This window comes from Equus przewalskii, chromosome 18 (genome assembly GCF_037783145.1).
Source record: "Equus przewalskii isolate Varuska chromosome 18, EquPr2, whole genome shotgun sequence".
Taxonomy (NCBI): domain Eukaryota; kingdom Metazoa; phylum Chordata; class Mammalia; order Perissodactyla; family Equidae; genus Equus; species Equus przewalskii.
The window spans coordinates 50071155-50088378 of record NC_091848.1 but is presented as its reverse complement, the minus strand read 5'-3'; the positions used below and the strand labels follow the sequence as shown (position 1 = coordinate 50088378).

At 34.0% G+C, this 17224-nt stretch overlaps 1 protein-coding gene across 2 annotated transcripts in view; it reads right to left on the bottom strand.

Moving 5' to 3' along the window:
• The window catches only part of CIP2A (cellular inhibitor of PP2A), a 35040-nt gene that overhangs the window by 13906 nt on the left and 3910 nt on the right, over nt 1-17224 (bottom strand). For both annotated transcript variants that reach the window (XM_008530849.2, XM_070582793.1), the window contains exons 2-12: nt 16998-17145; nt 14581-14693; nt 13633-13727; nt 13027-13123; nt 11781-11903; nt 11483-11628; nt 8738-8813; nt 4967-5185; nt 3724-3883; nt 2005-2146; nt 832-931 (exon numbers count right to left, since the gene is read on the bottom strand). In XM_008530849.2, the coding sequence (XP_008529071.1) occupies nt 832-931; nt 2005-2146; nt 3724-3883; nt 4967-5185; nt 8738-8813; nt 11483-11628; nt 11781-11903; nt 13027-13123; nt 13633-13727; nt 14581-14693; nt 16998-17145 (1419 nt within the window). The remainder of the gene's footprint in view (nt 1-831; nt 932-2004; nt 2147-3723; nt 3884-4966; nt 5186-8737; nt 8814-11482; nt 11629-11780; nt 11904-13026; nt 13124-13632; nt 13728-14580; nt 14694-16997; nt 17146-17224) is intronic.

Sequence of the window (17224 nt, the reverse complement as noted above, 5' to 3'; positions counted from 1 at the left end):
CATAACCCCCATGGGAACCTCTCCTCACTCCTCCCATGGAGGGGGACGATTATTTCTACCTTGTAGTCAAGGAAAGCGGAACTCAGAGAGGTGAAAGAACTTTAAGTCTGCACTGTAAGTGATGGAGTCAACACCCGAACCCCATTTGTTAAGTAGTATGCTCTCAAAGCATACAAGTGGCCCCTGCCTAAGGTTTCAGTTTGGGCTTCTATCCTGTTTATACAGGCACTAGAGCCATCATTGTTATTATAGTTAACTTAATTCACACACGTTTATTAAACACTGATCTACAAGCCAGGTTTTGTGGATATTAAGAGAAACACCTAGAGCTCTCATTCAGTTACTACTATCGTCAAAATTTGTGAGTTAGCTATTTTCTGCACACACTCTCTAATCTTATTATCATTCACAAGGCCTTTTCTTCCAGATGTCTCCCTATGCCCTTAATACCCTACCTCATCAACCCCAACCAAAAACAAAAACCCCAAAACAAATACCACTCCCAACTGCATGGCACCGCAACACCAACAGAAATAAATGAAGAAACCTGAAGAATGACACAAGAAGGGAAAAGGCTGAGGAAGCCCGACTATCATGAACATCCTGTACACTAGAATCAGGAGCACTGATGTTCAATTCCTGTGACTATCTAAAATAGCTGCGTAATGAGAATACTGTAGCTACCTAAGATAATTAAGAGCTTTAAACTTTCTTATCATGGCCAATTCTAAGAGAAACATCTTCTAAAAATTAAGAATATTAAAACAGAAACATATATTAGGAAGCATTTATGTACGAAAAAACTTCAATATTTGAAGAGCTTAAACTCACCTGCAGGATTTTGTAGAAGCTTACTTCCATACCAGGAACCAACTGCTTAAGCTTATTCATCAAATCAAGGGTTTTCAAAATTACATCAGCAGCAAGTTTGCTTTAAAAATAAGTCATATCTAAATTAGATGCCTCAAAAATTCTTTAGAGCTTACTTCTGTCCATTATTCTAAAGAAAATGAAAAATCAACACCTTTGTTTTTAAACTCAAGAAGATAAAGTACTGTTTCTTTTGAAAAGTAAAAATATCAGAGACCAACATCCTTATAACCCAAGACCCAAAGAGAACAAACTGGCATTAAGAGTCTAAGTTTAGATGGTGTTTCTTTTTCTACTCTCAAATATCTACATGTTTCAACTATCTGGTTCAAGTTACTAGCAGCATCAGCAACATGAACCATTTTATTTTTAGCTTTGTCACTGGAATATCAACAATAGAGGGGAAAATTAGGCAATTAAGAATACCTAATATTTACTGAATGAATTATACTAAACTGTGTTCTCAGCCTTATATCTGAAAGGGAATACAAAAAAGTATAAAGAGATAATCCTTGTTCTTGAGGAGAACAATTAGTGACAATCATGACATTTATGAAAATGGGAAGATATCATAGCATCTAGCATTTAGCAGGTCATCAATAAAGATTTGTTAGATGGACTTAAATCATGTTAAAGGAGGGGATAAAACAATCTCATTACTATCAGTGAAAATTCATCTTTAACCATAAGTCTCAAGATGCTAAGGAAGAAGTGACTGATTTCCTTGTAATAAAAACTACCCCTGTTTTTTCATGCTTTTTTGCTTAAAAATACAAAATTAAATAAACATAAAAATAATTACTGAGACAATGTCAAAAAGCACCTTTAGAAAAGAAATGTTTAGGAGTATAAAAGTCTTAGATAACCACAATAAATTAAAACAAGACAAAACAAACCTAAACAATGAATAACAAATCATAGATGTTAATATCTTTCTTCAAAAGTATGTGATCTATGAACTGAATGAATTTTTTAAAAAAATTCGTTATCAAAATATTTTTAATTCTTTGCTACACTGTGAGTTAACAGAACATACCCAAGGACGATCCTCCAAAAGGGATGAGAGTCACTACATCTTTTGATTTTTATTAAGTTTGGCCTTAGCATTTTGCCATTTGGATTTCATATACTTACCACAATTCAGAATCTGCTACCTTTGTTCCAAATCCCAGATCAATCTTTCCATATGTAAACTGTTGTTCTATCAGAGTGGTACATTTGATAGTCGTCAGAATTTTTGCAACGTGTATTCTTAGAGTATCATCGCCACACAGAGGTACGTTTTGTTAAGGGACAGATACAAAAATTCTCAAAAGACATATTTTTATAGTACTTTACAGCATTTAGGATGATTTCACGTAAATTATCTTGTCACTGCAATTGGGGGTAATTATTGTTCCCTTAGCTCAATGACAGGTTAGGAAACTAGAGCTTGAGCATTTAAGTGACTGACAAATGGCATGAGATGGGATTGACACCAAGTTTCTGACTCAAAGGTAAAACAGGAAAAGGATCTGTCTCTCTACTAGATGCTAGTTTTTTGTTAGCAGGTATCACAATGGTTCCATAAATATTTGCTGAACTAAGGTAAGTTATTTTCTCCCTACTTCGTAAATTGTAAGTTAATCTGAGTATCTATCATTAAAAGAGAGTCAACGGGCCAGCCCTGGTGCCCTAGTAGTTCAGTTCAGCTCACTCTGCTTTGGCGTTAAGTTTGGTACATTCAATGAGAGAAGCCCAGAATATATTACAGAGCTTTCCAAGGTCAAGCAAAGTAATCATTTGTCTCTACAGCAATGGTTTTCACCTCTGGCTGCATGTTACAATCACCTAGGTAGTTCAAACAATCACAAGCACTCCCTAGGTGTTCACATTACTCCATTTAAATTAGAATCTCTGGAAGTAAGACTCCATTGTCAGTATGTTGCAAATGTTCTCCAGGTGACTCTAACACACAGCCAGAGCTGAGAATCACTGCTGTAAAGGAAGAGAAAAATTAAGCAGCAGCATCTCAGAGAAGAGATTAAACACATGTGGAGTTTGCTCTAGGGCAGGACAAAGTTGAGCAAATTCTTAATGCTCTGGGATATAACCAGGCAAATGGAAGAGATCTGGTTGAGAAATGGTGGCTCCTTGCTGATAATAATAAAAAAAAAAAAATCATTATTGAAATATTAAAAAATTGGACTTGGACTTCTTAGCAACTTAGAATCAGCTGATCTAAAAAAAGCTAACACAAGGAAAGACCTAAGAAAATCTGTACACAGAAGTTACGCAGTGGCAATAATTATACTCAAGGTTTTCTTTTTTTTGAAATGAGTTAATCTGCCTTGAAAATAACCGTCTTTTTTATGACCAAGTGTGATGTCATCTTTATTAAAACATTTACGGAGGTTTTAATTTTTAAAACACAAGCTAAAAGACTAAGGTAAAATTATGACAACCCTACTCATATTTCTTTATTCTCTGATACATTCCACCAAAGAATGGCACCACACATCAACCAGGGGCATCAATTAGCACCAGAAGACAGTAATAGGGCAGTTATTTTAGAATATATCTCCTAATCTCCAATTGTGATTAAAATGTCCAAATCCAAGTTTAAAAAGCATTTCTAAAAATATTCTTTAGCTTAAACATTCTACACAGAAAACAAAGAAAATAAAGTCTAACTTTTTTAGAGACTGTTCATTGAGAATTAAACTATAGTTTAAACTTCAGTTCAACAATTCTGAATACACACAAAGATGAGAAGTGACAGAATTATAAATAAACACAAAAATGCAGTAAATGTAATGCTAGGAAAAAAACAGATGGTTATTTAGTTTCCATGTTTATAACAGTAAAGGATATTTAACAAAACTTCAATGGCCTTGACCATCCTTTCACATTTTTTTCTTATTAAGGCCTCATCTAGATTCTGTTCTGTGAACTGAAGCTGATCAAGGATTGCAGGCAGCAGAATGATCACAAAACGGTCAGCTGAGGAAGAGTTAGCAGTATCTATGACATCCTGGAGAAATGACCGCCACCAATGGTTAAAAATAAAAATAAAGATGGAATACAGAATGCAGAAACAGTCATCACTGAACTGCGACACTCTCTTAAATTTCTTATAATTAGTTCAACAGTTCTTTGACCTGTCTCTCCTATTTAAATCTATCCATTTAGCCAATTTGAGGGCTAAAATGACTTTTTTCTCAAAAGGAACAATAAGCTTTTGGGCTAATCAACTGCAAACAAGACATTTTGAAATGGACTATATCTGTGATTTAAAAATTATTCTAAATTAAAAGTATGTACTTAAAACAAATACCCTGAATTTGCCAAATGTAATTATAATAATTAAATAACACTTAATACTTTACAACCACAAATAATTCCCATCAAGAATCTCAAAGGGCTTTTTAAATGCTAAAACTGATTGTTAATAGTCAAGACCAACACAAAACAGAAAGGATAATTTGTGCATAATCCTTAACAAATATATTTAATCACTCTACACATTTTTGTTTGTGCATAGGATCCAGCCATGAGAGGGGAAACACTATAGGAAGATACCGTGGTAGGAAGAACAGGTATAAAATCAGGGAGAATGGCAGAGAATGCTAAATGACCCAGAGAGTAGAATCTACCAGAATGTAATGGCCTCTAGGGAAAGGATTTTTGTCTGTATCCTAAGTGCCTAGCAGTGTCTGGCATGCTCCACTCCATTTCACTGACTGAATCCAAAGTTCCTAAGTTAACCCACTCAACAGGTTAATAAGGACAGTAGACATTATCTATCGAGATGAAGAGACAGAATGTGACTTCTGCAAGAAGCAGAGTCATACAACAAACCATACAAATCTTAATTAATATCTTTACTTATCACACTGAAAGGAGTATCTAGAAGGCATTCAGAGAAAAAATGAAAAGACTAATATTTGTGACTTTGTCAGAAAACAATAACTCAGTAGCTGAATAATAGGGAGTCTAGTAATTGCGACATTTTCCTAAAGTGTATGAACAACTGGAAGTTTATGGGAACATTTCTGAGAACTGTTCATTAAAAACCATAAAAGTAGAAAAGTCAATTTGTCAATCATTCTATTACCTCAAATATTTCCTTGAACAACTCCAACGCTAAAATGGAACAGTTTTCTGATCCATCCAAAGGCTGGCTTGACCAACGAAGTAGAGCTACAGTTGGTTCTAAACATTTAGAACGGCTTGTTAGAGCGGTGTTGCCAGATGGAGACTGTTCAAATATCATCTGAGTGAGCACGTGGCGCAGCTGAGTCACTGAACAGAACGCAAGAAGTAATTCTAAAACCTGTGCAATATAAAGTCGTCATTAAATGTCAATTTCACTGGACTTTAACGCACAAAGCAACCAAATGAGGAAGCTGAAAATGACATATATTTTTAAAGAAAATACTCTAAAACAAAAATTAAAAGCAGCTTCGAATATTTCTATCAGTATTATTTCTTAAAATGTATGATTATGTTCCAGGAAGTTACAAAGAAATTTGTTAATGATGGTTACTTCTGATAAGCAGGACTGTGAGAGCCAAACAAAAAAGGGCAACTTCAGCAAATGTTAAATGCTTTCTATAGTACTTTTTTTTTTTAAGCACAAACATGTTTTGTTTGTAAAATGAAAAAAAAGAATTAAAAAATCAAAGTAGTAATTATGAAGTCCTGCTATCAAGCTAAGATTCAAGAATTGCTATAAAACATACTTTAGGATAATACTTAAAAGTGGCATCCCAAAGCTGTAAAACCTTAAGAATGGCCATTTCCATACTATGTTTGCAAACTGCTGGCATTACGCCCCTCGGCTCCCTCATTTGACCTCATTTCTTCTTTACTTCAAATACTGGGTCTGTAAAAATTAATAAAGGAAATCTCAAATAAATTGGAGTTGGGAAGGCCTGTAGAGGGAGCTCTCACATGCTGCCAAATCAATCACCTCAAACAGGAAGACGTCAATTACAGACCCAGACAGGAAGAAGCACCAGTACTGACTCCGAGAGGTAGATATACCTTGCACTCCCAAAGGGGAAGTGCAACTACTTTACTACTTCTGCAGGATGACTTCCTTCTTGCCCAGCCAATGGAAAATGCCTCAGCTCAGCCAATGAGAGTCCATCATCACCCTAACTTTTACTTTCCTCCAATGAACTTTCATTTTTTCCTTACTGATGACTTCCTTTCCTTGTCCCGCCCTCCTTACTATAAAAGCCTTCCATGTTGTGTAACCCCTTAGAGTAGCTTCCTGCTTGTCAGATGAGATGTTGCCCAATTCATGAATTGTTTAAAGAAAGACAATTAGATCTTCAAATTTACTCATGTGAATTTGTTTAACAGGCCCTATACCATTACATAACAATCCACATCAACCTGTTTATTAACTGTTAAGTTCAATCCTACCTTTTTCATAAACTACCAATCTATCATTTAAAAAATTTAAAAAATTATTGGTATCCCTTTGCCTATCCACTAATTTTCTACCTTTCTTTGTTTCTTGTAAACATATAATTGAGATTTGTGTTTTAATTAACTTGATAGTATCTGATTTTAATAGAATTCAGCCCATTAGTATTTACTATGTAACAAATGATAAAGCAATCTTTAATTTACTCTCTTTTAAATATAAATTGCAGTACTTGTTTTTGAATAGGGAATACATTCACTTGGTTTCAAAGTCAAAGGTACCAGCCTGACCTCTAGCTATCCTCCCTGGAGGCAAGCACTGCTACTAGTTTCTTGATTATCTTACCAGAAATATGTCATACACAAACAAAAAATTACTTTCTCATGTACATTTTCTAAGTGTAACGGAGAACAAATCAATTATTAGTGCAAAGCTAGATGGTTTCCCCAAAATGAATACACTTGTGTAATTAGCAACCGGATCAAGAGAATTCTACAAAACTCCACAATCTCCTCTCCTAGACAATGCCCCAACCATTCCTCCACATCAGATTTCTGACACCATAGATTAATTCTATCTTAGCTATTCTTGAATCTTCACGTTTCCATATAAAATTTTCAATCAGCTTGCCAGTTTATATAAAAAACTCACACGGAGCTTTACACACAAATAGAATGTGACAGTGTATAGTCTTCCATCTGGCTTCTTTAGCTTACCAGTGTTAGCGAGATTCATCCATATTGTTGCATGCAGTCGCATTTTACTCATTCTCATTGCTGTAGAGTATTCCAATGCATAAATATACCAGTTTATTTGCCCATTCCACTGTGGATGGCATTTGAGCTGTTTCCAATTCTTGGCTATTAGGAGCAGTACTGTTATGTTTCATAGATGTCCTTGGTAAACATATGTATTCAATTCTTTGGGGTAAATACTTATGAGTGGAACTGCTGGGTCATAGTTTATGCATATGTCCAACATTAGTAGATAATACCAGTTTTCATAAGTGGTTGTACCAATTTTCACCCATGAGTACTGTGACACTTATGAATTTTCTACACTCTCATCCATGCTTGATATTATCCATGTATAATTTTAACCACCTGGTGGGTATGGAGCAATACTGCATTACTATTTACTATTACTATTTAAATTTGCATTTCCCTGAAGATTAATAAAGTTGAGCAACCATTTCATATTTATTGATCAATTCAAGTTTATTTCACTCAGCTTATCTACTAGGTTCAGGGTTTTTCTGATTTACAGGTACAAGTTTTTAAATAACAAACTTTAGATAAAAGTCCTTTGTTAGATATATGCCGTCTTACTCTCTTATTGGTGGTCTTTTCATAAATAGCAGCTCCTAATTTTAATGTAGTCCAACTTATCAACTTTTTTCCTTTATAGATGGTACTTTTGTTTCCTGTTTAAGAAAATCTTTGTCTATCCCAAGGCTGTGAAGAGATTCTGCTAGGTGGTTCTTCTAAAAGTTCATCATTTTACCTTTCACATTTAGATCTACAATCTTTCTGGAACTGATGTTCACATTTGGTGTGAGGTAGGGGTTAGAATTCAGTTTTTTCCCATTTGGATATTCAATGGATTCAGTGTCATTTACTGGAATGACCATACTTTTAAGACTGCACTGTTATCGCTCAGGAGACCAAATAGTGTGGGTTTGGTTTTGGACTGTACTCTGTCCCATTGGGCTGTCTATCCTTATGACAATACTGCACTGTCCTAATTATTGCAGCTTTATATTAAGTCTTGATCCAGGTAGTATTAATAAGTCCTCCAACTTTGTTCATTTTTTCAGGATAGCCATGGTTATTTTTGGACCTTTGCATATATGAATTTTATAATCAGCTTCCCAATTTCCATATACACCAAAAACAAACAAAATACAACAAAAAACACTAAAACCTGCTGTGATTTTGAGTGACCAAATATTGTAAACTCTTCCAATCTATGAACTTGGTATATCTGTATTTATTTAGGTCTCTTATTTCTCTCAATGTTTTATAACTTCAGAGTAGAGGCCTTGTACATGTTTTGTTAGATTTATCCCCTAAGATTTCACATTTTTAAAAATCAGTAAATGGTATGATTTAAAAAACTTCATTTTCTATTTAACATTTCTGCATGCCTTTTGGTGAGCTCGTGGCCATGTCTCTCTTGGCTATATAGCTAAGAGTGGAATCGCTGTGTCAGACGGTACGCATATGTTTAGTTGGTATCATGAAACAGTTTTCCAAAGGGATTGTACCAGTGTACGAAGATTTGAGGAGGGTTCTAGAGTACTGGTAATGTTCCGTTTCCTGATCTAGACACTGGATACATGGCTGTGTTCAGTTTGTAAAGTAAAAATTCAGAGAGCTGGGCACTCAGATTTTTCTGCATGTTATAGTTTTTAAAACGTTTAAAACAAACAATCATGTTTTTACATACCTTTGAAGAAGAATCAGGATCTTTTCCATTAAGAAGAGCTAATACTTGATTAAGACACGAAGAAAAGTGCTCATACCTAGGTTTAAAAATATACATCAAATAATAATTATGAAATTGATACATCAAAAAGGATTACGTACAAGATAAATATAAAATTTAACTGCAGTTTCTTTCATCTATTTGAGCTTCTAATACAGAATAGTCTTTGTAAAGTTTATACTTATAACATATTCTACCATTATGATATACATAAACTGGCTCTGTCATTTAGTGAACAGTGAAAAAACAATGACTCATATGGGCAATAAATAAATCATTGAAAGTGTCAGTACCTCAACTGCCTTTTTTTGTTACAGGCTGTGTTCAGTTTGTAAAAATTCAAAGAACATGGACTATTCTAGTAAATGAGACAGGTACTTATTTATAAATTGCCAGGGATTAAGTAAGGCTCTGCAGATACAGAGGTAAGGAGCAGGGCCCTGTGCTAAACATCTCTAAGAGGTACTAAAGGCACCACTCACATTATATTCTATGTGACTGGTGCATTGCAGATTTGGGAGAATGGAGCCCTTTTGGCGAGCTCACAGTCTAAGGATGGAGGCAGAAAGACAGAAAATAACAATAAAATGTAATGTAAAATACAACACTATAATGGAGAAAAGTATAGGATGCTGTGAAACAGAGGATGGGTATCAAACCCAGACTTGGTGGGACAGAACCCACCAGGCGAAGCTTCCCAGACTTAAGTCTTAAAAAATAAATAGGAGTTAGACATACAAAGAGGAATGAGTATTCCAGCCTTCCAGAGGAAGTACTGCAGAGGAAACAGCACACGGATACATGAAAGAGCATTTCTAACAAGCTGGAGGTTCTATTTATTGTCTGAAACGATTAGACTAAAGTATCTAAGAAAGAAAATGTGAAGAAATAAGGCTGAGAAGTCGTGAGGGACCAGATTTTGGAGGGCTATACTGAGAATTTGGAATATTCACTTTGAATACAATGGGACACCACAGATTTTAAAAGGGACAAAAAGGTGAAGAAAAAGTCAAAAGTGGAGCATATGTATAAGTCGAGAGTGTCAACTGAATGCGAGGCACTGAAGAGACCGGGGAAACTGTTGAAGAAGACAGAATGAGAGTGAATGCACAGCATAATGGGATACGTCTGTGAGTGAAACAGAATGATGCTAAGTAAGAACTGGTATAAACACAAGTAACCTTGTTCAGCACAGATGAGGCTGCTCCAATCAGACAGGAACCCATTTTTTTTCTGTGAAACAAAGATAAGGTCATCTTCTGAGTGAAAAATGGCAAGAGGAAAGTGGTAAATATTTGAAAGAGCCACTGTAAGAAATGTGAAAGAAAGCTGACTGGGAATAAATGTAAGAGGTGCTGCCCAGATAAACTTAGAGATAATGAATACGTAGGATACAAATTCAAAAAGTGTGATTTTCTCAAACTTCGATTAGGAACCCAGGCATTAAGTTAGACTCTAGAAGAGATTCAGAAATATTTTGCTAAACAGTACAGCAGATAAATAAGAGGATAACACATAGTTAAACATAATTTTCTTTCGAGAGGTAATTCTGGGGTTCTAGGCTACATAGAGAATAAAACAGATAATGGCACTGAGAGATTTACAGAAGTGATTAAGTAACCAGTTACTAACACTAAATCAGATTATTCTTCTGTCTTCCTGGAGAGGTATATCCAAAGGATTTTTTCCGTCTACATCTAAGCTGTTAAATAAGCACTATTTGGGGGGCAGAATGGGTATGACATGAGAATATATTGGGAGGACTCTCAGAACAGATAAAGAGAGGGCAGATAAAGGGACAGCACTATGGAAGAAAGTTCTCTTATCTACTGATGCTTCAGAGAAGAAAAAGTGAAATGCTAATGTGAATGCTTCTTGGTTTTGCAAAATATCAGTCAACCATATAAGTAGTGGTCAAGCTTGCCCTAGTGCTTAGCTTTTGTTTTTTTAACTTCTAGTATGTTCTTCAAAGATTAGAGACTACGTTTTTGTACCCCTGCCACTGCTAATACTTGCTCTCCTGCGATTCTTGAAGACAGTAGGGGCTCAATAAATGTTTTCTCATTTGTGAATGATTAGTTAATTTAACTCTGAAGCAATTTCAACAATTTCCTAACTTAGGACCACAAAGCAGCTTAGGCACTGGGAAAAATTAACTTAAGATGCAAAAAGGCCATGAGCTCTTTGGAAAACAGTTGCAAACTGATCTCAAAACACAAATGATTACATGAAATGCTATGAGATAGAAAGGACATATGAACATGTGTTTTCATTTTACCTTATGACATAACACAGGCACATATCGAAGGAATCATTATCCAGTTTTTATACAAAAAAGAAAAAAGACAGAAAGACATACTGACATGAATGTTGTCATAAAAATACATTTTCTTTCAAAAAATCATAATGTTCAAGATTTAAAACTGGTTTTGAAACAGGTTACTCAAGATGTATACATTTTGGAGAAAGACAGAATCTATCCATCTAAGACAAAGACTCAAACACACAAACACACACACCCATGTTAAGCTTTTACATTTCAGGTCAGGACAGCAAAGAGAACGGGAATAAAGTACATCAAAATATTTCAATTTAGTCTATTGAGAATCAGTAGAATCCAAGTTTACTAAATTTAAAAAGGCAGTTTTATTTATCACAAATACATTTTGGTTTAAAAAAAAAGGTCCTAAAATTTATCAGTCATACCTGGTAAGATAATCAGCAATTTTAGGATTCTTAAGGAGATCCATCAGCAGATCAACTGAATACTTTCTAGTTAGCGTGCCATCACCATTTATGAGGATATTAAATATTAGCTGAAAAGTCTGATGAATGTTTCGAGCATGGAACAGCTTAAAAAAAATTAGGAAAAGTATATTACACAAAAAAATTTAAGTTGACACCATCCTAAAACATAACAAAAAACCTCAATGACTTTTAAAGTTTCAGAGACTATAAACTTCAGAATTATCTTCATAAATCATAATAAAAAAATCATATTTACCTTTTCCCCAACCTCTTCATTTAATGTCAAACTGGATAATATTGAAAGTGCAAACACAACCACAGTTAAGCTACTATGGGCCAAGAAGCTTATGAGAGTTCGATAAAAAGATTTCACATTATTCTGAGGAAGAAAAGAATTTAAAAATAAATTAGAATGAAAAATTATCAGTTTTACATTTTGGTTTAAAAAATATGTCCTTAATAAAACTGTATTGCATATTCGCAAGTAGTTAGGAGAGTAGATCTGGAAAGCTCTCATTACAACAACAAAAAAATTGTGTTAACTATGTATGGTAGTAGACGTTAACTGGATTTATTGCGGTGATCATTCATAGCATATACAAATATCAAATCATTACACTGTACACCTGGAACTAATATAATGTTATGTCAGTCACACCTCAATTAAAAAAAAAGTATGTCTTGCACAGAGTAGGTAAATTTTTGTTAAACATTATTCTCAACTTAAGAGATCATTCAAGGAGTGAGATGGTATTTTCATATATTGCTTACAGCAGTAGAGATAGGTACAACCTTAGTGAAGATTAGTTTTTAGACATGAGATTGTGAGCGAATGTTTACATTTCTCAAACACTTCCATGGCTCAAAATAACCTCTACCTCCAAAGTAAGACCAGGTCAGAAAAATCCAGCAAACCAACAAATGAGATATTGTTTACGTCAAAATTAAACAGGTAATACTGAATAACGCACAGCAGGGGAATTGTTCACAAAGCACCTTACAGAATCAGTGAATTTTCTTGATTTAATCTATTTCTAACAGTAGTTCTGTTAGTTTCATTTGTGTGTCTCTGCTTATCCAAGTACTGGTAGTTGATGCTAGGCATTTACTCGTGGATCTTTCTGGTGGAGTTGCTATTGATTTTGTGGAAATAGAAGGCTAAGGTAAATGAGTTTGCCAATCATGTGCCTCCCTTATATCAGAACAAAATAATTTAGTGTTTCTTGTATTCTTCAGTGAGATAAACAATGGGATACTATGGAGAAGGAAGACTTTTATTCAGAATTTGTACTAATCCTTAACTTATATTAAATACAAGATACACAAAGGCTGGAATGCTTCAAGTTATTTATATCAACCTAATTCTTCCTTAACTTTGATGGGTCAGCTGGATGAGACAAGAAGATTCTTGTTAAATATTATTTTAAAGAAAAAGATGGATAAAATTTTTTTTAAGGGTAGAACCCACCACAAAAGAAACATTTTACAAATGAGCTTCTTACCAAAGTCTTTATGTGTGTTTGAACAGAAAGATTGTGTCGACAAAGATTTGCCAATAATCCCAGACAAGGCATTGTTAACTCATCTTCAGAAGACTGACTGTTGTTTTAAGGAAAATAAGAAAAGATAAAAAGCATTAATTTCATTCTAAATTACTCAAAATTATATATTATTTTACACATTTAAATTCCTTCCTTTTTACAAACAAAAAGAAAAACCTGATTAACATGTGGAAACAGTCAAGCTTTGAATAGTAGTGACCATTTATTTCACGTTTTGAACTGAACGATCCTATTCAATGGCAGCATAGAAATATGGAACTAACTGTGAGAATGATATGTGCTATCTCATCAGTATATTCTCCAAGCAAGAAGATTAAATATATATATTATCATTTCATAAATTTTTGCTACAAAATATATACATTATTGTTATGAAAATTAAAGCTGCTTTATACCATTTGATCCTTGAAATCACCTAAAGGGAGTAAACAAGAATCAGAGTCTTATTCATTTTAAAAAGTTGGGAAAATTATCTAAGAAAAAATTGAACTACTACATGGTTTTAGTTTAGAAACAAATCAATAGATTAGTTGGTTGCATACTCACATATGATCTATCAGGAATGTAATTAATTCATCTATATTGGCACCAGAATGGAAAATTTTGACGTTATATGTTAACCTCTGCAGAAGTTGAATGCACTGAGAATAAGAAAATAGTAATGAATATAAACATAAAAATATATTGTGTGCTCACAAGAATGGACTCCAGTGCATATTCTGAGCATGTCATTTGAGGAGGCAGTTTAGAGCAAGAACCTTTCCATTTCTTAAAATGCTTTTTTTTTTAAAAAAAACATACAAGATAATGAGACTACTGAGAACCTTAGGGTTCATCTCATGATTCACACATTTCTATACATTCTATCTCAAACAGAGCATCTTCTCATCAACTTGCTTCACTTAATCATCTTAAACTTGCATGCAGGCTGAAACACATACATATTCCATAAAGTCTAACATGCATTTTTTCACATTTTACCATCTTTAATATTACATGTCAGTTTAACTGGTGATGTTTTTCTTTCTTACAACTGATGGCGTTTTAGTTTCAATGAAATATGATGGGGATAAGAGCTTTGTATCTATGCTAAATAAGACTATATCTATACCTTCAATTTTTGTAGAATGTTTCCTCAACCAATTAAGACTAGATGCCAACATAGATTATAATTTTAATATGAATAGCTAACATCTCAAAATGCTGAGAGCTGTGTTTATGTCTATCAAAGCAGTTATAATATAGATTTGTTTTTCTTCAATAATAGTGCTAGATGTAGATAAGCTTCCCTCTCTAGAAGCATTTAAATAGTAGCACATGTATGATCAACCAGCTCTAAATTTATTAATGGCCACTAGGCCTAATCAGGTAGCATTATACCAGCATATACACCATATGTTAGCAGTTTATAATAGATACTATTAATTTTGATCTGAAAATAAGGAAGGGGGAACAAGTATTAAGTGATAAAGTGCTCCTTGGGTATATATATACCTGCAAAAACACTGAATCATCGTGGCAAGTGCTGCTCCGACAAACCACTCCTGCCAGAACACTATTCAGATTGTATGTATTCTGAAGACAGTCTCTGGTTTCATTGTCTATGGCTGTAAGTTAAAATAAAATGGTCCAAAATAAATCATTTTAATATATGGTCTTCATGGATGAAAGAAAGTAATTTAAAATGTACTTCATATTAAATTTATCATATATAAAAATATCAAATATGATATGGTTATTATTATTTTTTTTTACAAATACCTTCCAATTTATAAGTTTCATCACAGAAATTGTATAAGCTGGAAAAGGGAAGGGAGTATGAACTTTTCCTTTTTGTCAATAAACAAATGATTTCTCTATGTGGGATAAATTAATCTCAAGGAAAAATCTTACTTTATATATTTATAGAAATTTTGCCATTAAATGATTATCATTTCAATTTTTTATAATCTAAAACTGCTCTAAAAATAAAGTCTATTAACTAAAAAAAAAGAAATACAATTTTAAAAATAAAAAGGCTACCACTTAAAAAGTTTCTAATATATTTAAATGTTGAAAGTGATTGCCATTTTCATACAAACAGTTGGTGGGTGTTAAAATTAGTAGAGGTTTTGGGCTGGCCCCGTGGCCGAGTGGTTGAGTTCGCGCGCTCCGCTGCAGGTGGCCCAGTGTTTCGTTGGTTCGAATCCTGGGCGTGGACATGGCACTGCTCATCACACCACGCTGAGGCAGCGTCCCACATGCCACAACTAGAGGGACCCACAACGAAGAATATACAACTATGTACCGGGGGCTTTGGGGAGAAAAAGGAAAAAATAAAATCTTTAAAAAAAAAAAAAAAAAATTAGTAGAGGTTTTTTGGAAAACAATTTAGTAAAGGCCAGCAAATTGAAAAATGAACTGAAAATTCTACCGGGAATTTATTTAGCAGAAATACACTAATATTTGAGCATATTTGAACATAAAAATGTTCATTGCACTATTGATTCTAATAGCAAAAGCTCAAAAAGAACAGGACTACCACTGTTAGGAGAATGGCTGACTAAATTATGGCACTACAATATGGTACTAGGTAGCTATGCAAAAGATACCAAAATGGAACGATACCCAAGATATATTAAGTGAAAAAAGAAAACATCTGAAGCTCTATAACACCATTTTTGTTAAAAACAACCAATTTAAAGATCTAAAATTATTTGCTATAGCACAGAGAAGATCTGAAAAGACATATAACAAACCATTAAGAAATATTATCCTGGGGCTGGCCTGGTGGCGTAGTGGTTAAGTTCATGCACTCTGCTTTGGCAGCCCGGGGTTCGCAGGTTCAGATCCCAGGCATGGACCTAAGCATCACTCACTAAGCCATGCTGTGGTGGCATCCCACATACAAAAAAGAGGAAGACTGGCACAGATGTTAGCTCAGGGACAATCTTCCTCAAGCAAAAAGAGGAAGATTGGCAAAAGATGTTAGCTCAGGGCCAATCCTCCTCACCAAAAAAAAAAAAAAAAAAAAAGAGAGAGAGAGAGACAGAGAGAAATATTATCCCCAAAAGTGGAAATGAGGAGGAGGGTTGGTGGTGATGAGTAAAGACTCATTCTATTCTACTCTCTATATTTGTGCTAATTAGGAAGCCACTAGGCCACATGTGACTATTTAAATTTAGATTAATTAAAATTAAAGATTCAGTTCCTCAGGCTATTACCCAAACTTCAAACGCTCGATAGCCCTATGTGGCTAGTGGCTACTACATTGGACAACACAGACAGAACACATTTTCATCACTGCAGAAAATTCTATTGGACAATACTGCTCTATATTAATACTTGTGGATCACTGAGACTTTTTTTAAGAAAAAACATATTAATATTTCAATCACACACAGAAATATCTCCTCTCCACTCTCAAACACCAATCAAGAAAGTAACCGTTAAATGAAAATTTAAAAACTAAAGATTAGGCAGGAAAAAAACGAAAAAGCAACACCTACATCTTTATCCTTAGCTCTAAGTTCAGTGTAGTCAATCACAAAACAATGATTTTTTTGATCACTAGGTATGACTTTTCTGAATACTGTATTTAATATTGGCATTATGTATAAGTATTTTTTTTTTTTTAATTCAAAAGTAGGCCAGCATTTCCCAAAGTGCATTCTTTTCTGCAGACTATGGAAACTTTGAAATGCTTCAGATTCTTTGGTCCAATAATTTTAAGAAAGGATAATATAATATTCCCCTTTTACAAGAGGTACACAATACAAAATAGTTCTGAGAGGTCTTGCAATAAAGAAATCTTTTGAATGTGAATCATTTTCCAAAAGATTCTATACATAAGCCTGCCTTTTAAAAAACATTAAATTCCAAAACACCATTAAATCTTCCAAAAAATGAAAAATAGAAACTAAATACATTACCTAGTTGAGAGAGCAAACTGATGATACTTAAGATCAGTGGAGCACTTATGCCTGGGTCTTCAAGTAGCTCCACGAGGCAACTCAAGCATTCACTCGGTAATATCTGATTTGATGTAAATAATCGGGTGAGCTTCTGTCCAGAAATAACCTAAAAATAGCAATTAAAATGTGTTAGTTAACAATTGGCAATTTTCACCTCTTCTCCATTTCAAACAAAAACTCAATTC